The sequence below is a fragment of the Hakea prostrata genome, chromosome 7 (assembly GCF_041222555.1).
Source record: "Hakea prostrata isolate BN-2017 chromosome 7, UWA_Hpros_2, whole genome shotgun sequence".
Classification (NCBI taxonomy): domain Eukaryota; kingdom Viridiplantae; phylum Streptophyta; class Magnoliopsida; order Proteales; family Proteaceae; genus Hakea; species Hakea prostrata.
This window is the reverse complement of record NC_142606.1, coordinates 42,724,023-42,750,504: the sequence shown is the minus strand read 5'-3', so window position 1 is coordinate 42,750,504 and position 26,482 is coordinate 42,724,023. Positions and strand designations below refer to the sequence as shown.

General features: G+C 38.5%; 2 protein-coding genes across 2 annotated transcripts; both read left to right on the top strand.

Annotated features, from left to right (window-relative positions):
* Positions 1-2,201: 2,201 nt before the first annotated feature.
* Positions 2,202-5,172, top strand: LOC149011224 (exopolygalacturonase-like). The gene is made up of 6 exons (XM_089162587.1): positions 2,202-2,348; positions 2,993-3,358; positions 3,552-3,841; positions 4,430-4,503; positions 4,591-4,652; positions 5,062-5,172. Exons 1-6 carry the CDS (start codon positions 2,202-2,204, stop codon positions 5,170-5,172), a joined length of 1,050 nt encoding a protein of 349 aa, XP_089018713.1.
* A 19,802-nt stretch (positions 5,173-24,974) lies between these two features.
* Positions 24,975-25,469, top strand: LOC149011223 (uncharacterized). Its single transcript, XM_089162586.1, has one exon. It carries the CDS (start codon positions 24,975-24,977, stop codon positions 25,467-25,469), a length of 495 nt encoding a protein of 164 aa, XP_089018712.1.
* The last annotated feature ends 1,013 nt before the right edge of the window (positions 25,470-26,482 follow it).

Below are 26,482 nucleotides of genomic sequence, written 5' to 3'. Positions count from 1 at the left end.
TCCAAAGAGTTTGGAGGTAGCAAATACAAAGTGGACTCGAGATTGGACTTAAATAGAGCAAGAAAAACCTAATTGCCAAAGACAGCACTCATTGGTCGAGTGGATTGGTCGACTGGCCCAATCGACCAATCAGTCGACCAATGCCGACAAAAATCCAAAACAGGGAATTGAAGGCCCGATCAAATCCAATCCTAAAGGGGTTTTGCACACATGTCAAATGACTTACCTAATAGGTAGAAATGCCTTCAAACCAAGATAGAGAGCACTCCAAGTCCATCAACTAATCCGATCTTCATCAAGATTCAGTTTCCATAAATAGAACTTCATCATCAACTTTCATGGATTCAAAGCCAGACACCAAGTCCTCTACTGGGATGGCCCAAAGCTGACTTCTTACTTTACTCCGGGTCATCGGACCTACAAATAACAAGGTTTCCGGGTCAAGGTTAGGGCTGGGTTTTACAATAAATAAGCACAAAACTATTATATTAGTAAGAAAAATACAAGGATATAATAATACAAATACAACTACTCAATACCAAGTACTATGCCTTGGTGGATCCATGTCTTCCAGCTCTGTCTCCGTTGATAGTTGGGTACAAGGCCCATAGGCTATAACATTAAACTTCCGCTCCATTATTTTCTTGAAGTCATTCCAAGACATGTCATGCTGATGGTTGTTGACATACAAGGAAACCAGGCCTCTGTAGTTTTTATCATCCATGACGGTAAAACTACTCCCCTCAGGGGGGTAACGTGAACGGAGCTCTTCAATTGACATCGTAGCATCGAAAGGATATCTGTATGTTGCCTCCAACATAGCAGTTCTCTGTGAGCCAAATGGAGGCATAAGCGGGACACCCTGATGCTGATAACCCCAAACATCATTACCCCAACCACCATATGTACTGCCTTCCTGCGATGCCAAGCTCATGGAAGATCCATCATTATATCCATAGTGCGAACTCCTAGACGACATATCATCGTGTCCATAAGCAGAAGGGACACCATAGCCATAAGCAGGTGTGGAGCCTACAGACTCCTCCAATGTCATGGACCCCATCACTCCTGACAACCTGTCCATCGGATCAAAATGGCCGTATGAGCCATATGATCGAGTATCATCACTATAACCATAGCCATATGACCCATACCCATGGTGGCCATGCATATGCTGCTGCTCCCCCCCCGAAACTCCCCCCTCCCTGGCCGATTGTAACTCGTAGGACGACCTCGATAAAGCTCACCACCATGATCGTCATCCTGGGTGGCATGTGTGTACTGAGTCTCTCCAGTGTATCTCTAGGGGGGATCCTGTGCCTCTGATAATGGAACATGATATCGTTCCTGTACTCCTCCACCACCACTACCACCACCACCACCACCACCACCGTCGTCATCATCATCCCTCCGAGTATGACTGGGACTGGGAGCAAGGGTGTCATCTGGATCATCATCTTGCATGCCAAGCAGCACCATCCAATCCTCATCCGCTGTGGCAGCAGCCGCCTGATGTACCTGCCCCTCTTGAGAAGCCATGCACTCATTTATATTAACTCCCGCAGCTTGAGCAATGATTGGGTCTGGCCTACCTCCAGGCTGGTCTAACACTGGCTCGCCCCTATCCAACAACCAATCCGTGAGTGGATGTTGGTCATCTGCAGTGAGCTCGAAGATATCATCGAGCTGGATGTCCTTGTCTTGCCCATTGTTAGTATTTAAACGGGTGTTCTCTAACTTTAGCCTCATGTTGTAGTGACAAAACACAAGGTCATTCAGGCGTTGACTTCCCAGCCTATTCCTCCTCTGCGAGTGAATCATCCCAAATGTACTCCAATTCCTCTCACACCCAGAGGCAGAGCAAGTCTGGGAGAGGGTCCGCACTGCCACTCTTCGGAGGTTCTCTGCATCGCCCCCATATAGAATCCACCACTCAGCTGCATTATCACAAATAATGCAAGTTAATACTTTAATTCTTAACAAAAATCCTACTTGTATCACTTATATGTAAAATGTAAATGTAAATGTAATCATGCATCTAACCTGGATCATAATTTTGTCGGTTTTGAATAGCAGCAACTGAACCAAAGGTCCCCAGTGCATCTCTAAAGTATTTTATCTGCAATAATATTTTAAACAAAAATGATTCAACATTCGAACTGGGTTTCTTCAAGCCAGATACGAACTCTGACAACTGCTACATGGGTATCTGGTACTTGTATTCGTGGGAGAACGATGTCATTTGGGTGGCAAATAGAGAAAACCCCCTCACTGGTGACTACAATTCCTCAGAGCTGAAGCTGTTAGAGGATGGAAATCTTGTGATCCTCGACGCAATGAACAGTACCGTTATCTGGTCGACAAATTTGGTCCCCACATCCTCCTCCAATTCTACCCAAGTAGCACTTCTTGACTCTGGAAATCTTGTTTTAAGAAGTATCTCAAATTCCTCTGATTTGATCTGAGAGAGCTTTGATCACCCAACCGAATATGGATTGGTGAACCGCTAAGCGTTATAGAGGATCCAAGTCCTTAAATTTATGAATGGAAGATAAAAATTGACCAAATCAAACCATATATTACGTTTTCCTACTTAATTCTATTTCTTCCGAACGAAAAGGGCAACCAATCCATATTTGGATGTCGATTTTCAACCGCAAAATTATAATCTACAACAATAGTAAGTTGAAGGGAATTCTCTCTCCCAATTATTGGGTTGAAATAATTTTGCCAAGATTAGGATGAAAATTCATGGTATAAATTTCAAAGCACCCCATAAGCATTACAACTTGAATCAAGTCTATCAGAAATCCATTGGAGTTGGGATCGCTTGAGCCTCTTGTCCCAAAGAAGGTCCAAGGTTCTACTTGATCCCAGCTCATTAGTTTTGCTCACATTTTTATTTTTATTTTTATTTGGCCAGGGGAAATTAATAATGGGCTCAAGCACGGATCTAATGTTAATTTGTTTATTATGCTTCCTTTTATGGGAGGGTGAAGCCAGAACCGTTGAGTTTCGGCTTCTCAAATCAAATGATAAAAACCAATCAGCAGCACCGGAACCACAGGCTACGTCACCATCATCAGCATCGGGACCAGGGGGTACAGTGTTTGATGTCACCAAGCATGGAGCAGTCTCTGACGGTAAAACGGATAATAGTAAGGCATTCCTTGCTGCATGGGCTGCTGCTTGTAAATCTTCGGCGCAATCTACCCTTTTGGTCCCAAAAGGAGACTTCTTGGTTGGTACAGTCTCATTTGCCGGTCCTTGCAGCAAATCTCCTCATGTTGAGATAAGTGGTAAATTAATAGCTCCGCCCGACCTCGGGATCCGATGGTGCATGGATTACATTCGAGAGGTTTGAGCGGGTTGAATATCAGTGGGGCTGGTGGATCTTTGAATGGTCAAGGAGAAAAGTCTTGGGCCACAAGTTGTGTTCACAGTGCCAATTCAAATTGCAAAATGGCCCAAACTGTGAGTTATTGGAATTTTACATGAGAACAATTGGAAACTTGATACTTATTTCCCTTTCTCTTTCGCTTTTGTTGTAGAGCTTGCAATTGGCATCGATTACCGGTGGATCATTAAGCGGCATAACTAGTATTAATAGTAAGGCATTTCACATGGTTGTCAGTCAATGCAAAGACTTTACCATCAAAGATGTCAAGATTCAAGCCCCCGGTACGAGTCGAAATACTGATGGTGTGCACATTGGTGATTCGTCCGGCATCACCGTTACTGACAGTGAGATTGGAACCGGCGATGATTGCGTGTCCATTGGAGCGGGAACTTCCAACATTGCCGTCACTAATGTGAAATGTGGACCGGGTCATGGCATCAGGTATATTACAAGATAATCATGCTTAAATACTTACGTAGAAATCCATATTGATTTGTGCAGATGATCTAAAATGATACAGGGGTGTCAAGGAAAAACCAACTACCCCAAGCCCGCCTGAGAGCAAACAGGGTTGGACCGGGCTTGTACTTCACGTTAGGTGTGGGCTGGGTTTCATATATATTAAAATACGGGCTTTAATATAAAATGGGCCATGACGAGATTTTCTGTTTCCATGATAATTATGTGCATTAAAGCTTGGGCTTAGCCCAAGTAGGGTCCTATGGGCTATGTATTTTCCATGACTTAATGGGCACATGATAACCAAGGTGAGTTAGGGCCGAAATTTTGTTGGGAAAACCTACTACACTTGGGCTGGGTAGGGTTAAATGTAAGGTTGGCCCTACCAGCGGTGTGATGGGCTTGGGTTTAGATAGGGGCTCCTAGGGTTGTGCTCAAGTTTAGGCACACTCACACCCCAACACACCCCTCCTCCCCACACCCCCCACCCGGAAAAAAAAGAAGAAAAAATGGAGGATGAGACTTGTTTCAGTTGACTTTAACCATGTTCTTTTTTGCTTTCTTTTGTAGCTTGGGAAGCCTCGGGAGGTATCCAGGTGAAAAGGCGATGAATGGTTTGAAGGTGACCGGTTGTACCTTGACTGGTACGATAATGGCGTTCGGATCAAAACATGGCCAGCATCGAAGCTAACACGTTTCTAATGTTATATTTGAGGATATTACCATGACAGATGTAAAAAACCCCATCATCGTCACCCAACAATATTGTGACAAGGCACAATGCGACTCTAAGGTAAGTTCAATAAAAGCCCCAAAAAAAAGAAAAAAAATAACACTTCACACCTGTGGGATAGTACTACCCAATTTGAACTAATATAGACTCTTTGACAATCTCTCTCCTAAGTCTTAACACAATTGCACCTTATCATAACCGCCCTCATTTCATCAAATCAATACATTGACGCTCCCCACCAAATAAGACTATCAAGTCTGGTCGTGGGTGAGCTCTCATTGGCTAGGTTGGTGTAAGTATTCTTACACAACCATCCCTTTTTGTGTTTGGTGGGAGAGAGGTAGGTCAATCAATTTGCAAGAAGGGATCTTGATCACTCTACCTCATGTTTTTAGTTGAAGATTGATTATGTAATTACATTTTTTCCATGATTACTAATGGTATGTGTCGACATTACCCAATGCAACAGCCTTCACGTGTGAAGCTGACAGACATTAAGTTCAGAAACATCAAGGGTACGACCCCCACAAAGGAAGCAACAAGATCTCATGTAGTGAAGCTGTACCTTGTGAAGGAGTAGAGCTCGCTGGTATTAGTTTGAAATCTACGGCAGGTGAGGTGACTTCTATTTGTAAGAATGCAAAAGGTGTTGCTTCTGGTGTTCAAAGTCCAACCTCGTGCTTTAAAGTCTAATTCAATTGGTCCTCCTGCACAAATGTCTTTGATTGCTTGTGTATCCTTTCAAAGAGCGATTCCTTGGGTAGGCAGATTTGGGTGTGCTAGTTCAACTGGCCCCAACAAAGCTGCAACTATGAAAGGAGAAAAGCGTATGAGACCTTTGTATAAACATCTCATTGCTACTGATATTGACTTTAGTCAAAGGTTAATATAATGACATTTTTTATTCCCTTTGTGAGTGTTCAAACTTTGACGGTGGGGTTTATTTTGTTGCAATGAAAATTGAAGGAAAATGAAGGATAATTTTCATACTAAAAAAATAAACTTGTCTAACAATTTATAATCATCACACTAAGAGACGACATGACTAATTCAAAACCATTTAAAATTTGATCATTGAGTTCCACTTAGTCTCATTGCATTTGATAATCATCTTTGGAAAGGCAAATTCACATGATTTAACTTTTTAAAATTAAACAAAAATGATTTCACAAACAATTAAACAATACCAATATAATATTTTAAACAATATTTATAATTTTTCCGACAAAAGAAAAGGCTACCATATCAAAACTGACAATGAAACCATACAAGAAGCACTTAAAAATAATTATATAGGTATTCTATAATTTTCTATAATTTTCAAAATCATTTTCCTTATTTATTCCTAATTGTTTCTCTTTTTTCATAATTATTTATATTTTATATTCATATTTTAATAAATTTCAAAAAATCAAAAAATTATTTATTGGGTCGAAAATTATTCCGACTCCGTGAGTTTGTAGATTGACCCATGGGGATCCACATATATTTTTTCAATCACAATGCAACACATATATCATGCAAAAAGCAAGCATTTAAAATGTATAAAAATACAATTTTTGACGCCCGAAAATAAATAAATAAATTACTTAGTGAAAAAAAAATTCGACTCCGTGAGTTTGTAGATCAGCCTATTGTATTCAACATATATTAATTTCATACCCATCCAACAATATTATGGCATGCATTTTCAATAAAAAACAGTTTAGTGAAGAACAGTTTACCTCTCAGATGAAAAACACCCAGATTTGTGTGAAATCTCGCTTGATCGTCGCGAATAAGGCTATACCCGTCAAGAATGAAGTGAGTACTACGATTTTATGTCGAAGATCGGACGAAAATATGGCCAAAACACCTAGAACTAGGAGAGAGAAGCTCTGGATGGTGTGGGTGAGGAGAGAGAAAATCAAACGAAATTCATCAGATAATTAATGAAAAATTCCCCCACGAGCCCCGCATTTATCGCCGAATTTCGCCGAGAAATCGGCGAAATCTCGGTATTCTCCGATATGGCGATATCTCGCCATATCTCCGAGAAATCGCCGAGATTTCGGCGAAATCTCGGCGATATTTGGTATTTCTCGTTTCGCCCCCTGGTATCGTTTCGCCAGGGGGCGAGCCGAACTTTCTTTCCATGGCTACCCACACCAGGTTCACTATCTATTACTAACCTAGGTAAGTAATAATTGATCTATGATTGGAGATGGATTTATTGGTTTATATGTGTGGAAGCTCAAATTGTCTGATTAGTATACTTTTGTCCATGTTTTCAATAGAACAGTTCATTCTGAATTCATAATGCCTGATGATCGATGCGTAACATCAGTTGAAGCCCCCTATGCAGTTGGCATGAGGTTCGTAATGAAGACTGAAGTTGAAGGAGTGAAACCTAAGCGGAGATTTGGAAAACCACTTCATTGTAGCTTCTCCAAGGATTCAATAAAGCTTGCAGTCATCTGATTCCAAAGATGGTAATGTTGGTGAGGAATACAAGAATGCCAGTAGAACAGTTATCGAGGTAGTTCATGTCCTAATGCCATTTGGATTCACATACTTATTAGCACTGCAAATTAAACTTTATAATTTTTTCCTATGTAGGAGAGAAAATATGGCTGCGCACATGGGAGATCAAATTGGCTTATTCATGAGCTTGATCATATGTTCAAATTTGAAAGGAAATTAGTAGAAGATGAGAGTGAATGGTGTTTAAATTTACGGACAATGAAGGAGATCTGATGTTGCTTTGTGACTATCCATTGAGGTCAAGTATTAGATACCCAGATAAATTATAATCCAGTCTTGATATCATACAGCATAAACTGATGGTTGTCCAATGTTTTTATTCCATTTTGGTGAATGCAGGAAAATTTGTAGTGTGGTTCAAAAGATTTTCTGATGTCCCGAGGAAGAATTACACAAGCTCGATCCAAGCTTCCTGTAAATGTGGCTCCACAATTGATTTTCCATGGTCATTGACCAAAGATCCCCCATATGTATTACTTTTGTAAATTGATAGAGTTTCATTATAGACTTTCTTTTTTCTTTTTTTCTTTTTTTTTTTTTTTTATAATGAGAAAAGAAAAAAATATATAAAGACTTAAAGTTGTTTTACAGTCAAATATTGGCATAATATTTTTGTCATTTGCCGAATTTAGTTTCAGGTGCCATTGCTTGATTTGGTGTGATTTAAAAGCAGAAGTTTCAATGGCTTTGGTATGCATTGAGATCTTTGCTAAGGTGGAGTGTAGTTTGAGAGGTCAAATTTTGTTCCAATTTCCTGTGAGATGGAATTGATATCTTGTTCATCACACCATATTGCTTTTAGTTTGATTCCATAGTCTCTTGCTGTCTTGATTCCTTGGAGAATTCCCATCGTCTGTGCTTCTAGCAGAGTTGCATTATTTAGGTGCCCTATGGTAAGAGTCTGGATTTTGTCATACCAAAAATGTCCCACCCTCTAGTTGATGCAATTCAGAAATTCATTATGTACCCCTACACACATTAACATTGGTAAGCACAAGTTTTTGGAGATGAGATGTTTGCAAATATTATGATCATGATCATCATTTGTTAGTGATTGGTCCCCTATATTGTTGATGATTAATGGTGGTTCTAATTTAAGATATCTTATCCATTTATTTATGACAATTAAGACCCTAAATGGATTTGGTTCCTTATTGTTATGGATTGTAGAGTTTCTCTCAGTTCATATGGAATAGCAAGGTATTATGAGAATAAAGAAAAACCATTTCTTAGGTTCTATATCCAAACTAATATTAATTAGCAAGCCATTGTATAGTTCCATGAAAGAGTCATGTGTGAGATGTTCCGTCCTTAGTCCAAGTGGTCCTGCTGCCTAGATCTTCTTCGTCCAATTACATGGAAGGGAAAAGGTGCTAGATTGATTCCTCAGTGTTACGGCATAGTTGAAATGTTTTGCTTCCTGTCATCCATTTGAAGCAAGCCATCTTGACTGGTAGTCCTGCATTCAATAGGCACAAAAAAAATGATTAAATTTAGGATGGATTGATAATTTCCATAAAAGTTTCTCCCATAAGTTACTGGTGGATTTATGGTTTTGTAATTTCAATAGTGCTTGTTTTGCATTTTTTGTGGTGAAATCACCATTTGCAGATTTGAGCGAAATCCATGAATCCATTCGAGTGGATAGATTGATGGAAAGGATGTATGAGGTAGGGTTTGGGGTGGTGAGAGGTAAGTTAGAGTGAAAGGAGTACTCCCTGCTTGTATTTGTTGTTGAAGAGAAAACCACTTTGACCTCTCTGATTGTTGCATTTTGATGAAAGAGATTGATATTGAGGGTACAAACACTGTGGTTCTGTGTTAATGTGACCCATGAATCAAACCAGAAGGAGGTTCTATTTCCATCCCCTATTTTCCTTAGCAGCATTGTTTGCAATTGTGGTAGGATACTGCAGATTTTGTTCCATACCCAAGATCATTTTTTATGACACCATTGTTCCATTATATACAGTTAATTTTGCTTTGGATCACACTTTGTACATTCTCTATTCTTTTATTCTTTAATACAAATGACACACAAAAGAAAGTGGTGAATTTCAAATCACAAAGTGATTATCTTTACTAGGATATTGTGTTCTCTTGTGGATTTTTGTGACGAACAATGGAAAACTCAACAAGTCTCCTCTTCACCCTAAGATTCGATGTAGAGAGAATCTCTTAACTGACACCTTGATAGGAATTTTGCCTATTTCTTATGCCAAAGGAATGGGCAATGAGACGTGTCAACCTACCTAAGCAGGGTGCAACCAGGAGCAAGGTATGCTTCCAAAAATGTACCTTTGTGCATAACATGCCTGCTGGCTTATGGTAATCCACTAAGCCTCATGGCTGCTATCCTCTTCAGCAATTTCAGAGTTCAAAAACCACTGTTTCATGGATGATGATGGGTTCCATAACACGTTCTCATTTCTTCCTTCCTTGTTCAGAGAGTAATCTTCTTATGAAGATTAAAGCACCTACCATTGGTTTTTTTATTCTTTTCAAGGCCAATCTGCCCTTTTGTTAAATCTACATCAGTCGAACAAAAATTTTGTTTGAATTCCCCAAGCTTAGATAACAAGGAGGATCAAGAGGCATCAGTTCAAGAACTTAGGTTTCCCAAAAACTGGCTTTCCCATGCCCTGTCTTGATTTACAAAGTTTAGTATGATGATGGAGATGATAATTAAATTAACTTTCACTTTGGAGATTTATGGTAGATTTATTATATTCCCTCTTGTGTTTGTATAAATTCTCATATGGTTGTTGTCCAAAAGTTCTAGAAAAAGTTGTATTAAGTGCATTATGACAATTAATTTGGAAGAGGCGATGCAAGGTCAACTAGCTCTAGCTACATTATCATATGCGATCTAATTGAACTATTTATACCATCCTTTCCTATTATCTGATAATTTCTTCAACTTGATACATCCATCTACTGCTCTTCTTTCCAGAAACCTTTTTTAAGTTGAATAAATATGAAATTCTAGTTGGATAATTTTGAACATCATCTCGACATACGGTTATCTTTCTTTTGAGACTAGATTACATTTGTGTTAAACTACAATATGGGTTCTATATGCTTCACTTGCAGATTGGAATAGGAAAGCTTTAGAAAAATATGAGAGTGATGAGAGCAATAAACCTATTTGATTGATTTATCGCATGGAGGGTGGTGCCTTGGATTATTAATAGAGGGAGATGGGGAAGAGTGAGGAAAAGAGTGTCGTGGCCATAAGGAAGAAATTGCTTACCTTAGAAACCAGTTCCTTTACCTGGTGGTGGAAGAAAGCAGGGAAGAAGATGAGGAAAGGTCCCTTCACCCACCTATATAAAATTTAGTGTAGGATATGGGGTAAGGTTACTGTCACATCCACCTAGCCGGTACCCTATCTAGCATACCCGGGTGTGTGATCCATAGCCCCGAAGATCAAGTATCGAGGAAATCATCCTCTCACATAAGCAATAACATAATCATGAATAGATATAATCAATATATAAATATAATAATCAAGAGATCCAAATAAGGAAAGAATAAGATCATATAATATCAGAGAGCAAAAGATAACATATAAGTATCAAATCAAAGGAGTAGAGTGAGGTGGAATCTCACTCCATAAGTGTAGAAGAAAGTAGCTCAAAAGAAGGAAAGATATTACAATTGTTCTCAAAAAGAAGTAACAAAACAAAACTAAAGAGTTTTCAACTTTATAAAGAATGACTTTATAAGTGTAGACTTCTGAAATCAGGCACGGACACTTCCACTCCACGGTTGGGCTAATCATAGTACTAAGCATGATCACACGAGGGATCCCACTGTAATCATCGTAACTGCTATTACCTTGCGTGAAGTATACCTCTTCACCTTGCACTTCCTCATATGGACTGTCGTAATACTCATAACTTGAAGAGAAGTCTAACAAAAGATATTGTACAAAAAGAGTGAGTTTCAAAGAAACTCAGTAAGGCAAGTTAAATCCACAATAACATAAATAGCACGATTGCAAAGCATAACATGATGCAATATGATATGAAACAGACGATATATGTATAATTCTAACTCTATGTATGCTGGTCTCTATTGGCAGACATGCTTTAAGTCATAGCACCGTACTTCTTTAGGAGGGTCTCATCACACAACACCGGTTGGTAGTGGGTCCTTCATCCCTCGGGACAATCCATGGCTAAGGGTATAGGTCACCGCTCTCACGTCACCATTGGTCTAAGTACTGGCGCATGTCAAGGTTAAGCCTAGCCAAATGCAAGTCTTCTACTTAGTTACATCATGTCAGATCTAGAACGTCCATTCCTTGCCCCTGGTGATCCTTTCCAATATCCTTCACACTAGAGTCCTCATAGTCCCTGACTACGTACTCATCAACCCTATTGGTCATCCAAAAATGGTAAACGGGAAGCTCTCACGTCCTCTCACGGAATGGCTACTGGTCTTGAGTGCCCGTGAGCCCAAGTCTATCCATTTCCAACCCTACCAATAATTGGCCTCTCGCGAGTATCCACAATGTGATTTTTGTCCTCTCACGGATTGGTTACCGGTCTTGAACGCCCATGAATCCCCATTGCTACCATGGGTCGTTCGGTCTCAATATCCTTCCGATTTGGGTCTGATATAACGGGGACATTCTGGCCAAACACTGCTAGATAGCCCTAGGTATGACAACCAATAGTTTGGGAAGGTGTCAATGGGCTCCCCCAGAAACATCCCATACTATTTCCGTTGATGTCCAAGGACAGAAGTGTCAAAAGGACACCTCTCAATCCCAAACCATACCTAATCAGTCACATTCTCAAATCAGTCATGTCATACACACTTCTAATAATTCATCATATAGAACATATACAATGACATGATCAATCTCATATACAAATAACAAAAAAAGATATTCATAAACAAAAGATTACATATGTGTAATGCTACTGTAGTTGAAGTACTTGCATCAGTAGTATAACAACAAGAGAATACATTCATGGTAATGAATCCAAAAGAATCCAAATATAGAAACTAAGATTCACGCAATCTATGTAATTATAGAAGTAACTGTCCTTACCTTATATAACTTCGAAGAATATCCTAAGAATCAATGAGAATGGTTCCAAACTTTGTAAGAAGATCCTAAACAATCATAGATACCTTATTAGGAAAGAGGTCTAAGAGATAGAAGGTCAAACCATTCAAAACAGACCAAACACAGAGCTACTGACTTGCTTGGTCGATTGGTTGGTGAACTGACCCAGTCGACCAACTGAGTCAGTACCAGATAGAAATGATGTTTCTGATCCGAAACTTGATTTATATGATTCGAACATCACCAAATTTGAAGGAGATCTATAACAATGTTCTAACACTAAAGAGCAAGACTAGACACTAACAATGATCAAAACATAAAGGTACTAAATAGGAAACAAACTTTCTATAAAAGTAACAATTAGGGTTTCTGATAAACGTAGTATGATCATGAAGGAAAACCAGAGATTGGAGGATTATCATTATAGTAAAGAAATAACAGAGATTATACACTAATTTACAAAGAAAACAGATCTAATCATGCTTAAGAATCAAATTGAAGATTGAATCAAAGAAGAGGATCATAGCTTTATGAAAAACTTGCAAGATTAAGGTTAAGATCACTATGATGATCATAAAACCTTAAGCATAATAAGGGATTAGTGAAGAGATGGTTGCTAACAGAGAATGCAGCATCATCTTCACTGTCTCAAACAATAAGAATTAGAAAATTAGAGATGAAGAAGAAGATGAGAGGAGAGACAAACCTTAGATGCAACAAGAAGAAGAATTGCTTGAGTTTTTGCAAGAATGTCACCAAGGATGCAAAATAGAAGTTTGGAATGGAGTCTCTACACATTCCAGAGGGCTTAGGAGGTAGAGGAGACAGAGAGAACTTGTAGACAACAATATATAGAGCAACCAAGACCTAAACAGCAAAACAGATCGGGTTGGTTGATTGGCCCAAACGACCAAGTAGGACAGCAAGGCCAAGACAAGGATTTGAAGGACCAAATCCAAACCAAACTTATAGAGCTGCTCCACACACATCATATGACTTACCTAGTATGTAGAAATGTCTTCGAACCAAATCAAATAATACTCCAAGTCCATCAACTAATCTCATCTTCAACTAGATGCAGTTTCCTTTTCAGTTCTGAATAAGTTTTCTTCTATCCCTGTAGTCTCTTATTGACTCTCTCTATAAGCCCCAAATAGATTGTTGCTTGAGCTTACCACTGAATAATGGGATACCCAAGTATAGATAAAGTTCAGAAGTGGGAGTCATATTGAACTTTTCAGCTAATTGTTTTTTGATTATGTTGGAAATGCTCTTGCTGTAGTGTGCTCTTGTTTTTTGTGCATTGAGAACTTGACCCGAAGCCATACAATACTTGTTGATGATCTTTTGGAAGTTTGATACTTCCATATAATTAGCTTGGCCAAACAAGATGAGGTCATCAGCAAAAGCCAGGTGAGATAGACTTTCTCCCCCCTTACAGAGTTTAATTCCTTTAATTTTCTTTTTTAATCTAGCTTCTTCCAAATGACTTGATAGCACTTCAGCACATTACAAATACATAAGAAGATAGAGGGTCCCCCTGCCTTAGACCCCTTTCAGGCTTGAAGAAATCAGATGGATTTCCATTGATAAGGATCGAGAATTGTGGAGTAGTAATGCAAAACATAATCCATTTGATCCAGTTTGGTGGAAAACCATAAGCTTGAAGGACTTGTTCAATGAAAATCCACTCAAGCCTATCATATGCCTTACTCATATCAAGTTTGATAGACATTATGCCTCTTTTCCCTTTCTTTCTTTGATTGATCTTATGCATGACTTCATGACCAATCAGGATGTTATCCTGAATATGTCTCCCCTTGATGAATCCATTTTGATTGAAGGATATGTTTGATCCTATTGACCATGATCTTGGTGATGACCTTATAGCTTACATTGCATAAGCTAATAGGTCTATAATCATTCACCGAGGAAGGGACATCAACTTTGGGGATAAGAGATATGAAGTTTGATTGATAGTAGATGTGAAGGTGGCTGTACTAAAGAAGTTCTTGACATGATCAATGATCTCTTTTTTGCAGATGTTCCAAGTAGCATGATAGAAACCACTAGAAAATCTATTAGGTCCCAGAGCTTTTTGACTTGGAATACTGAATACGGTGGATTGAATTTCTTCATCAGTGACAGGGGAATTAAGAAAGCTGATGTGTTCTTCAGAGATCCTTCCTCTAATAGGGTCAAGATAAGAATCATCAAAGGTGGGTTTGGAGGATTTAAAGACAGATTTAAAATGAGAAATGAGCCTTGTCTCCTCCGAGTTGGCGGTTATGGCTATAAAGCCATTTCGCGACTCTTTACCACAACATCTAAGAGGTTAAAGAAGGCTGATTCAATGTTGCTAGGATCAGGTATGGCGATTCCATTATAGTTTAGAGATCTGATCCTATTTCAGGCTCTTCTTTTCATGGTTGTGATGGAAAAATACTTTGTATTTCTATCTCAAGATTGGAGCCATTGAACTCTAGATTTTTTAAACCATTTCTGGTCAATTTGATTGAGAGTCAATCTAAGTGCTGCCAACAATTTGTTTTCAGTACATTCCCAATGTAAATCTCTAAGATGAGAAGTACATTTCATAAGGAGATCAATGTCCTTTCTAATTTGAGATTCTTTTTTATGTAGGTCTCCAATATGAGACCAATTCCACTTTTTAAGATGTTGTTGAAGGTGGATAAGCTTTGAATGAAGAATATGAGATGGAGACCCCTTGAAATCAACTTTCCAGTGCTCAGAGATGACATTTAAGAATGTAGGTTCAAAGGTCCAAAAATTTCAAATCTGAAAGGTTTTTTTGTTTTTGAGAATGGGAGGATTAACATGAAGAATCAAAGCAACATGGTCTGATTTTGTGACCGTAAGGTGTTGAGTGTAGGCTTCAGAAAACAAACTAATCCAAGAAGGGTTAGCCATGATCTATCAAGGATGCCTTCAACTCTCCTTTTCCCTTTTTGTTTGTTGCACCAGGTGTTTTGGGACCATGGGCTTGGAGAGTACAAAGATTTGCTTCAAAAGAAAATTTTTGAAAATCAGTAGTTCTATGATTTTTAAAGTCAAACCTCCCAGCTTATCATCACTAAATAGATAAGAATTCCAGTCTCCCCCAAGAATCCATGCATGTTCCACAAATTGTGCTAAATTATGAAGAGTTAGCCATTGATATTTGCTAATGTTAGCATAGGCACTCAAGTAAAGGAAAGTCATGGTTTGAATACACCACTCAGATGACTACAAAACATTAACATTGACATCAGTAGACCAGCAAAGTAAAGACCCCCAGCACCATGCTGAGGTGGGACAGCAAGATGAGAATCAAAATGTAACTTCCTACAAAAGGTTCTAATGCAAATAGAAGAACTTTTAATTTCAGAAAGAAAAACAAGTGATGGCCTCAGATTTCTGATGTTGACTTTGATTTCCTTTTGTGTCGAGGATAGGCCAAGTCCTCGACAATTCAAACAAAATGCAATCATTGCTTCTTGGATGGCAGTTGCCAGTCTGCCATCACCACCTCAGAATCAGATTGTAAAATTTTCTATTTTTTCAGATCCAAACCAGTAATCTCAAAGCTTTCACCAATCTCTTTGATAGTGCATTTTCTTTTGTTGGGAATGAGAGTGTTGTAGCTTTGAAATGATTCATCATAAACACAAGTAATCAGGAATAATAAATTAATATGACAAGAGTATATGATTCGAAATACTACTGTTCTAACACATGTATAACAGTCTCATAAGAATTTAGAAGCAATCAAGAGATTCTATTCTTCAAGTATGAGCACAATTCATAAGTGGATGGTCTATATGTTTATGGAGATAATCATCCTTACCTTAGGTTGAGTTGATGATGAATTGAGAATACCAAGAAATGGTCCAAAAGAAATGTTAAGACCCTAAACAAACATCAATGATAAGTTAGAGAAGAAATCGGGAAGATCGAATGCGAAATGGGTCAAAACTAGCTAAAGTTGCTGTCAGCAACAACTTTGGTCGATGGTCCTTGGTCGATGGTATCGACCAAAAGGATCGACCAAAATTTTCTTCGGGACAGAATAGTGGATTTTGGGGGTTTTCATCCGAAATTGGTTTTCCAGTGTTCGGATCAATCAGAAACTTGGAGGAATGCTTAACAACAGTAGTATGACACTATAAGTCAAGAAATTAACCCAATCCAGTGGTCCAAACAAAAAGCCCCAAATTAAGCTAACAAGATCAAGTGACAAGCATCATGCATGAGTTGGAATTGATTGCATTGGCATAGAAATGGCATGTAATAGCTAGGGGAACTAATAGAAATTCGATTGGAATCATATAATGGTGATAAACATGATCATAGCATACCATACAACTCAATTTTGTACAAAATGGCATGATGTTAAGAGGAAAAACAATGAATACATATGCTAGGCTTGAGATGGAGGCATAGCATCAATAGATGGCTAAGAAGATCATGGGTTAAGCATAGGTAGACACTTGGAGTGATGGTTGCAAGGTTGCAGCATCATCTCCAATATCTCAACAGCAAGAGAGGAATAGAAGAGAATAGAAAAAGGTAGAATAGAGAGTGGAATGATGATTCATACCTTGGTGTTGAAGATGTAGACAAGAATCAATGATAAACAATGAGTTTTTTGTGGAATATCCTTCACATAGGCTTAGGAGTTCCTTTGTGAGGCTCCCCCCACGTTCTCAGGTGTGAAAATGATTGCAACAGGGCTCAAGGCTCGAGGTTATAATAAATAGAATGGGAATTCCATGGAATCATTAACTTGGCAGACTGAGAAACTTTGGTCGATGGTCCTTGGTCGATGGTATCGACCAAAAGTATCGACCAAAATGTTTCTCAGCAGAAAAACAGTTTAGTTCAAGGAACTTCAAGTAGGGTTTTGAAAGGCTATACAAGGTCAAATTGAGTGAGGTTTTCTTCTACAATTCAATCAACAAGTCTAGTTTCGGGAAATATCTTCGGATTGTGCACATGAGTTTATTAGGTATTTCAACTAATTCACCCCTCTTCGGTGCGCATATTCAAAACTAACAATGACAATGCTCTCAAGTGAGGGGCATCATCGTCAATGTCCATGGGCTTGGGCTCCGACACCAAATCATCAACCAAAAGGGTCCACAAGTCTCTTTTCCCCCACTTCGGGTTTTCGGACCTACAAACATAACTGATTTCGGGCCGGGTCAAGGTTAGGATAAGGCTGGACATTACAGATCTACCCTAAGGGAAAGGTCTGGCATGGCTTCCTAAGGCTTTCAAAGATAATAATATTGAAATTAAGGTCCAACTTTAAGGTCTAATATCAAACAAGTCTTTCTTTATTCCCAAAACAAATAGGGTGTCTTGGCTAGGTTTGGGCTGGATGTCACATTCTCCCCCCCCCCCCTTAAAATAATTTCATCCTCGAAATTGGGAGAGTGTCAGGCTTCTAAAGAGATGAAGGTACATCACTTTTACCTAGACCTTTCTTCTCCCAAAATCTTGGGAAAACAATTAACAATAATTCTTTTGTAAGAAACAAGGAATAAATCTAACATGCTTTGAAATCAAATCAAAAGTATGATCATGGTTTCATGAAGACTTCACAAGGATCATGGCAAAGATCAATATGAAGATCATAAAACCCTAAGAATGGCAGGAGATTGTAGAATAGATGGTTGCAAGAATGCGGCATCTTCTTCTAAATCTCAACCACAAAGAATAAAACATGGTAAGAGCAGATCAATACAACACAAGAGAGATTACTAACCTTTGATTGAGAAATAGGAGATGAAAGGATTAAAGTCTTAGAACAATTAGAAGGAATAACAAATCATGAAGATCACACTTGATTTCTCTTCGAAATCATCATGTGGGGAATTTACAAGGTTATAGAGTGTATGGAGATTCACTCTAGAACAGCAGGGATAGAAGGATCAGCCATAGGAACAACTTAAGATCACCCTCCTATCAAAGGGAAGAAATTAGCAGGGGAAAAATATTAGCTTCGAGATAGACTTCTACCAAATGAGACTAGGCAACTCATACGACAGAGAATAAGTCAAACAATATATATATAGTAGGTATGCATTTGGTACAACAGCAAGGTTAGGATTAGGCAGGATTTCACATTCTCCCCCCCCCCCTTAAAATAATTTCGTCCTCGAAATTGAAAGCATACTTGGACTTTCAAATAAGATGATCAACTTCTTTAGGGGTGTGATTGTTCCACCAGATCTTTACCAAGGGAAAGGAAAGTATAACGAGGAATAGGTCTAATAGGTAAAGAAGCATGGACTCTTGGCTGACTTTTTAAATAGTTAAGAGGAATTCAAACACTACTCACAGGTATTTCATACGAACCAGGCAGATTCATATAGCAAGGATAAATCAAAATAATGCATATGGCTTATATGCAATGCATCAGTAAGGATTAAACCAAACACCACATATGATATGTATGTAATGCATAAGTGAAGAATAAATCGGGACAATGCCTCTGGTATTCATACAATGCACAGGTCACTATAAATCAAAACAATGCATATAGTATTTATGAAATTGCAAAAATCAGAGAATATGTCAATAACAAGAGTTGGGGTTAAGAGTAACGTACTGGTTATGAGATCCTGATCTGGTTCCGATTCACTTTCAACAATGCTAATTACTTCATTGGCAGGAGGGGCTTGAACTGGTTTTGCAGCTAGAGCAGCTTGACAACCTAACTTGTGAGGGCAGCGGCGGGCGAAGTGTCCTTTTTGACGGCAGTAGAAACAAGTGAGTTCCCTCGTCCCTACAGGTTGCACCGGCTCTACAGATCTTTGATGCACTGGCCTCGGGTCTGCAGCAGTTTGATTGAGGTTTGCATCCCCAACACCTTGTCCCACAGTTTGGGGCTGGTAAGTCGAAGTGGGATACGGTGCAGGCCTAGTGAACTTTTTGTTGGTCTTCTTAGTGTGGCTGGAACTTCAGCTGGGTAGGGACTTCTGGTGACCTAACTTCACTTTTCCAACATTAACAGGGTTAGGGTTTGCCTGGGTAGCAGCACGGGTCTCGCTGTGCATGGCCATTAGCCTAGTCAAAATTTGGTTGAATTGCACACTCTGCTGTTGCAACATTTCTCCCATGAGGTTAATGATTTCTTGGTAGTTGACCACTAGAGGAGCACCGGATAGGTTGCCGGTAGCTTGTCCCTTCGGAGGGTTCTGGACTCCAACATTTCCAGAGGACACTCCAGCTTTAGGAACAACTCTCTTCCCATTCCGACTTGAGGAAGCACCGCAGTTCCTTCTTCTGGTCATTCTAACAACCAAACGAAAATTAAAAATCTACAGGAAAAAGTCCAAATTCAAAGATCACACTTCCAATATCACAAACATACTTGCTTTCAACTATACAAGTCATCAAAATCCAAACAAAGCAATAAAAATCAATTTTTCTCAAAACTGGCCAAAGCAACAAATTTTCACTTTCTTGGTCGATGCACTTTGGTCGATGGCATCGACCAAAGAGGATCGACCAAAAATTCTGCGCGAAAATCAGATTTAAAGGGCCCACTTCTCATTTCATTTTCATTTCTCACACTCCCATTTCGAATTTAGCTCTGGGGAAAACAACTTCCTAAGGTTTTCAAGGGTTTCCAAGCTTGATTCAAGGCTCAAACAACACTTGCAACCCTCTCTTGATCATCAACACAAGTAGGTTCTCTTTCTTTTTCTCTTTTCTTGAAAACTTCATTTACCATTGATGTGTTTTTCAGTAAAACTGAACAATACTTGTTGTTAATGGTTAGAATCATGCATGTAGGTAATTAGAAGCACGTTTCCATAAATTTTCAAGTAAGGCTAAGCTTCAAACACAAGATTGCACTCATTTTGGTTACCAAATCACTATTTATTTCACAAAAACCCAACTTTACAAAAACTTGTCTCATTTTCAAACCAAAATGAATTTTAGCATGAAATAAATTTCTACAATACTGATTCACTATAGGGGAGGTGTTCCCACTCTCCATTCGGTCAAATTTCAAATTTTTTAAAAAACACAAGTGCAAGCCAAAAGAGGGATTTTCTCTCTCCTACTTGCTGAATTTTCACCTTGAAGATGTCAAAAAGATGAATTTTCACCAAACAAAGGATTTCAGCATGTTTGTACGGGTCTTATGCACATGTATGCTAGTATTTCTGTTGGTAATAGAGTTTGAATCTAGAGCAGTAACTGAAAGATTATGTTGTTGAACCTGTTGGAGCATCCAATGAACGTGCTGAATGATTGGAGTAGTATCTGGGGAAGAAGGATTGAGTGGAGTATTAGCTTGATTAGCAGATGGGGGGGCTAATGTAAGATTGGTTTGTGGCTGAGTATATGCAGTGGGTTGTGAAATAGAAAACTCCATCTCCTCAAATTCAGGGGTGTTATGAGTGTTAGGCTGCTCTGTGATTTGAAAGGCCGAATGATGTTGATTGGAATTGGATCATTCAAAGTGTGATAACGAGGGATTTCAAGGTTAAAGGTGTGGGTCATCCATAAGAAAGTCTTCAGTTGTCTTTCCTTGGTGTAAGAAGCTTCTATGGGTGGATTAGGAATGCCTTCAAGATCAGTGGGATTGAAAGGGATATATCCAAGGAAAAGGTCATCATATATTTTATGGATTTCTCCCAATAAACTTGATCTTCTAGCAGGAATAGCAGGTTTAGGTAAAAGAAGCCTAAGGTTGTCTGCTTCCCTATTAGAAGAGATGGACTGAATCAACCTATCGAAAGTTTTAAAAGGACAATCACACGCTTTGTGGCCAATTCTAATGCAAGTTCGGCAAATGTTTGAAGGAAGATACTCAAAGCTAAAGTAAATCACCTGATGCTTGTTTGGAGTAATCTCAAAAATCACTGATGTGACAAGATCAAGGCTCAGTGGGATGCCAATTCTAGCTGCTGGAAGATTGTTAGAAGCAACAAGACCATCACGGTTATCAATTTCAAAGACATGTCCAACTGTGGAGAATAGATCATGAAGGGTCTCATTCTTATGTAAACTCCAATGCAGGTTTGTGATTTGTACCCACATGATACCGAAAGAAAGGGGGAAATGTTGGTTGGAATGGATTGATCCCAAGGTTGCATGAAAACTACATGGTTATTGTAATACCAAGGTTGAGAAAACAAAACTACATTCATATCTATGGCACTAGCAAATTTGATGATGAATCTATCAAGGGCTCCTTCAATGAGATGGAAACCATCGACTTTAACAGATTGAGATTTCCGTCCTCCATGGACCATTTTTTGCAACTCATAATAAGTAATGTGAATACCATCAGGAACCCACCCAATGATAGTATATTTGAGGTCTTGCTACACTTCATTGAGTTGTTGTGACGAAAGAGAGACTTTGTGAATAGGGCGAACAGGAAGGTCTAATTTTGCAGCAAAGTCAGCTGCTAATCTCTCAGCTGAAGGGTCATTTGGGAGAAAATTGAGAGAATCAGAGTGGAGGTGGGAGGAGGATTGAGCAGGGGATGGGTTTGCCATACTAGCCTCAGCCACAGAGTACCTGAACACAGTTTTACTAACACTAATCATGTCAAACACCTGATGTAGGTTTCCTAAGGGATAAGGTAAACAAAACCATCTCCAAAGATATATAGACGAAGAGTAGAAGAAATAGCCAATGAGTCTGGACAGGAAAAGAACCCATGGAGAGATTAGAAGATGAGAAATGCACGAAAGTAGACCTAATGAAAGCCTATCGTCGTCAGGGGAAGGTAGAGAGCAGCAGGTAGAGGGGAAGACGAAGAGTTTCCATGAAGAAAATGAGATAAGGCTAACAAAAGAGGGAGGGTTTCTAGGGGTAAATCATGCTCAAATATCATATCGAGCCCCGCAAGCAAAAACATGCACAGATCATCGCAGATAAACCAAGTTTCAAGAAAACACTTTTCATGCAACCAGTAAAAATGATTTGAAATAAATGCATAAATAAACACAACTAAAAAGCAGCAACCATCGATCAAAATAATGAAGAAAATTATGCTATTAAAATTGGGGAAAACCATAGAAAATGAGAGAGAAGCACCAACCTCGAACAAAGTGGATCCATAGCCAATGGGGAAAAGGTAACAAGATCCCTACCTAGCAGAAGAGTTTCACATGAAGAGAAATGTTCTCGATCCGAAAGAGATCAAGGCAAGTCATAACAGTGAGCATTGGAAATGAACAAAAAGGTCTCGATCATAGCTGAAACTGCTACCAGGAGGGAAATCCAACCACCTCAATCAGCCAATTCGCCGAATTGTGAAATCCAGATCTTCGAGCTCGGGAAAAGAGAAAAGACATAAGAACATGCAGAATCAAATCCATAAAGACCAAAAGATATCTCAAACGATCTCCATGAAGAAGGAAAACATGAATCCAACTCTACGAAACCCTAATTTTCCCTCTCATTTCCTCAGCGGATCGAATAGGTATGCACAAACTTTGGCTCCAAAAAAAGAGAAAAAAATTTGACAAGTTTGAAAAGGTAGCGGTCACTTGATAACTTGAAAAAAAGAAAGCTTCTTTACAAGTTCAAGACCAAACCTCTATAAAGGTATCACTTAAATTATAAATTATCTATATGGAAGTGGAATTTGATTAGTGAACATGTAATTTTCTAAAGAAGAAATTTAATAAATTGCCATGCAATTTAAGAAACCCTGTCCCCTTTCTAAAATTGGTAAATTTTCTTGCTTTATTTATGTTATTCTTCATATTCTATTTTTTAAATTGAAACCCAATCTTAACAAACCAAAGAATTGCCATCATTAAGAATTGATTGGGTCATGTTATATATTTTATTTTCTATTGCTACAAAACTCTCCAATGTACAGTAAAGCATACTAGGCTCTGTTAGCAGCTCTTAGATTTTATAGCCGAACTATTTCGTACTTTAAAGGATTTATGTTAAAAATGAATAACGAATAAAATAAAATAAAAAACAAAAACATATCTAAAAGAATATATAAACATCAAAGATTCTCGGTCATAATATAAGCATCAAAAGAAATTCAATAAATCTTGCTTTATATATATTGTTTACTATTTGGTGTAAAGCTCCTTAAGGTAAATCATTCTGCACTTGAAGTACCTCTTGGATATCAAAGTCAAAAAATTGTATACATTGAAAAGAAAAAGAATACCTAAGCATTAGAATGACAAATAAAATGGCATAGAGATAAATTAATGACTTCGAAAGTCATAAAATAAAATGATGTTTAATATGATTATTTTTTTCATTTGTTTTTCAAATTTATAGTTGCTTCAAAATTGTTTTCTTTCTATTACCAAAAAAAAAATTCTTTCAATTTTTTCAACATATATCACTACTGCATTTGCACGTGCATTTTTTACTAGTGTGTGTGTATATATATATATACTATTTATTTATTTATTTATTTATTCTGGGATCTAAGGTTCATCCGAGCCTGCTTATGTGCACCTTGACTAGTTCCTCATAAGAGATTTATATAAATAATATAGGTGGTGTTTCGCTCCTGGCACTGAGGGGATTCAAACTCTAACCTCCTATGAGGAAGCATTGGACTTTTGCCAACTAAGCATTGAATATATACATATGTAATAGATCGTAGTTGAGGTTTTTCCTTACCTCAAAAATTTAACCATAGAGTAGGGAAAAAAAGAAAGGAGGTATTGGATTAAGAGACCCCTTATTACACAACCGTGCTCTACTGTGCAAGGTAGCTTGGAGGTTATTTTCACAACCAGAGGCTGAGTGGGCCAAGTTCCTCAAAGCCATCTATTTTCCTTATTGTTCCTTTCTTGAAGCAAACTCAAGAAACAACCCCTCATGGGCATGGAGAAGTATATTGGAAGGAAAGGAGGTTCTAAAACAAGGCTTATTATGGAAAGTGGGAACAGGAACACAAGTGAGTATATGGAATGCAAGATGGGTACCGGGTTTGGATAACTTTAGTGTTACATCTCCTAAACCTGAGGAATGTGATATTGAAGTGGTAGCGGACATCATTCATCCTCAAAGCCGAACATGGTTAGAAGAGAAGATAAAGAGGTATTTCTTACCCCATGAGGCTGAAGCAATACTTAGCATTCCATTAGCTCCCTTTCCGTCCCAAGACACACAAGTATGGGGTGCGAGCAATGATGGTAGATTCTCTGTGAAATCGGCCTATAAGCTACTTGAAAAAATCCAAGAAAGAGAAGATGATAGAACCCCATCATCCTCAAAAGTGCATAATTGGGAAGAGATGAATTCAGCAAACTGGATGGACATTTGGGAATGCAAAACTCTCCCCAAAGTGAAGAACTTCTTGTGGAGAGCATGTAATGATAGTCTAGCCATCTCAAATGAGCTAAACAAGAGAGGAATAAAAGTGGATCGACTTTGTGGGGCTTGTGGAGTGGAAGAAGAAACCATTACTCATACTTTGCTTCAATGTGAATTTGCTAAAGCAGTGTGGTTTGGTAGTCCATTAACATGGAGAAGCTCACATAGAGAATTCACTACAATGGCCGATTGGATGAAGACTTGGGCAGATATCCGAGATGCTAGACAAGAAGGAAGGAGAAAAAGTGAAAAGCTTGATATCTTTCATTTTGTGGTCCTTATGGAAAGCTCGAAATTCAAGGGTGATTGGCGAACCTTTGAAATCACCAATGGAAGTAATGCAAATGGCGATTCAAGCTCACTCAGAGTTTTGGTCATCAATGAAGAAGGTGAATCAAAGTACCTTGACTGAAAGAAGATACATTGTGGAGGAAAGAATGGATTGGAAGCATCCAAACCATCCCTTTGTTAAGGTGAACACCGATGCAACATGGAAACAGAAAACAAGGAAGGGAGGGATGGGGATCATCATTAGAGATTGGGAAGGAAAGCCTTTAGTTGCAGTATCTCTTCCCAAAGCATTCTCATCTGTGATAGAAGGGGAGGCCGAGGCCATGCGAGCAGGACTGTTAGAAGCTATAGCAAATGGTTTCGAATTTGTGGAGATAGAAACTGACTCTCAGCTTCTAGTGAGTTACTTATCTGAGACAGCCTTACCCCCCACTTTTATACTACCTGTAATTGAAGATATCAAATTTATAGGTAGTAGGTTTTTGGGGTTTAAGCCCATTTATATTTCTAGAAGATCCAACTGTGTTGCGGATCATCTAGCACGGAAGGCCTACTCGGTTCAGGGCCCGAGTTATTGGTCATGTTCCTCTGATTGGTTACTGAGCTTATGTTCAGTTTCCCATCCTGCTCCTGCCTCTTAATGAAAGTTTGATTATCAAAAAAAAAAAAAAAAAAATATTTAACCATAGAGTTCTTCCTAAGAAAAAATGATTTTAACTAGATGAGTTAAATTAGCAAAAGCTTTAAGTGTTATTCTACATAAAGGTATTAGATAATACATTGTTAAGGAGAAACCAACCCTAGCCGTCACTCCATCTCAACCTTATCCATGTAAAGCATTTTTTTACCGCATCACACTATGACTCTTGTAAAGCCATAGCCACCATCTCTTATCTAGTATTTCATGTACTCTAAAACTCTACAAGAGTTGTATTACACAAAAGCCTGATGTAACTAGAACTTTACAAGTGTGTGATGACAAGAGTCCTTGAAGAATAGGAAACAAGGACTCATATTTGAGAGAGTCTTTCTATAGGTGATGTATTACAAGCATCATTGAATAAGAAAATAACTCATCCTCTCCCATGGGCAGATTGCACTATCCAACTAAAGCACGTAAAAGTCTTGTGTCTCTCTTTTACTTCCTCTTATCATCTTTTTTTCTAAACCCTAATTTCACTCTACCCTAGATTCTATTATTCTATTTATGGATACGTGTATTCCAATTGGGCTTAATAGGTTTAATGGTATGGACTGGACTCAAACCCTAGTACCTCTAGCTATACTTGTGTAAACAGAACTCTAAAGTCTAAGTGTGATGGACTTGTGATGAACAAGGGCTCTAGTGTATATATGTAATAGAATCACTAAATTAAGGAAGTACAATTAATTATTCCCATGGACGTCGGTTGCACAAAACAACCAAACCATGTCATCCCTGTCTCCACTCTCACTCTCACACACACACCCACGTTTCTAACAGACACTAGCAGCAGCCTTGTTCAACTCTTCCTCTAAAAATATCCACCCCAAGATATCTTGTGGAAAAGTGAGTAATCAAAATATGGAAAAGCTCTGCAATCAAGTGTTTTCTATGAGGAGTTATCCTACGATGAACAAGCTTACTTTTCTCCAAATTTATTTGCTGCTCGGA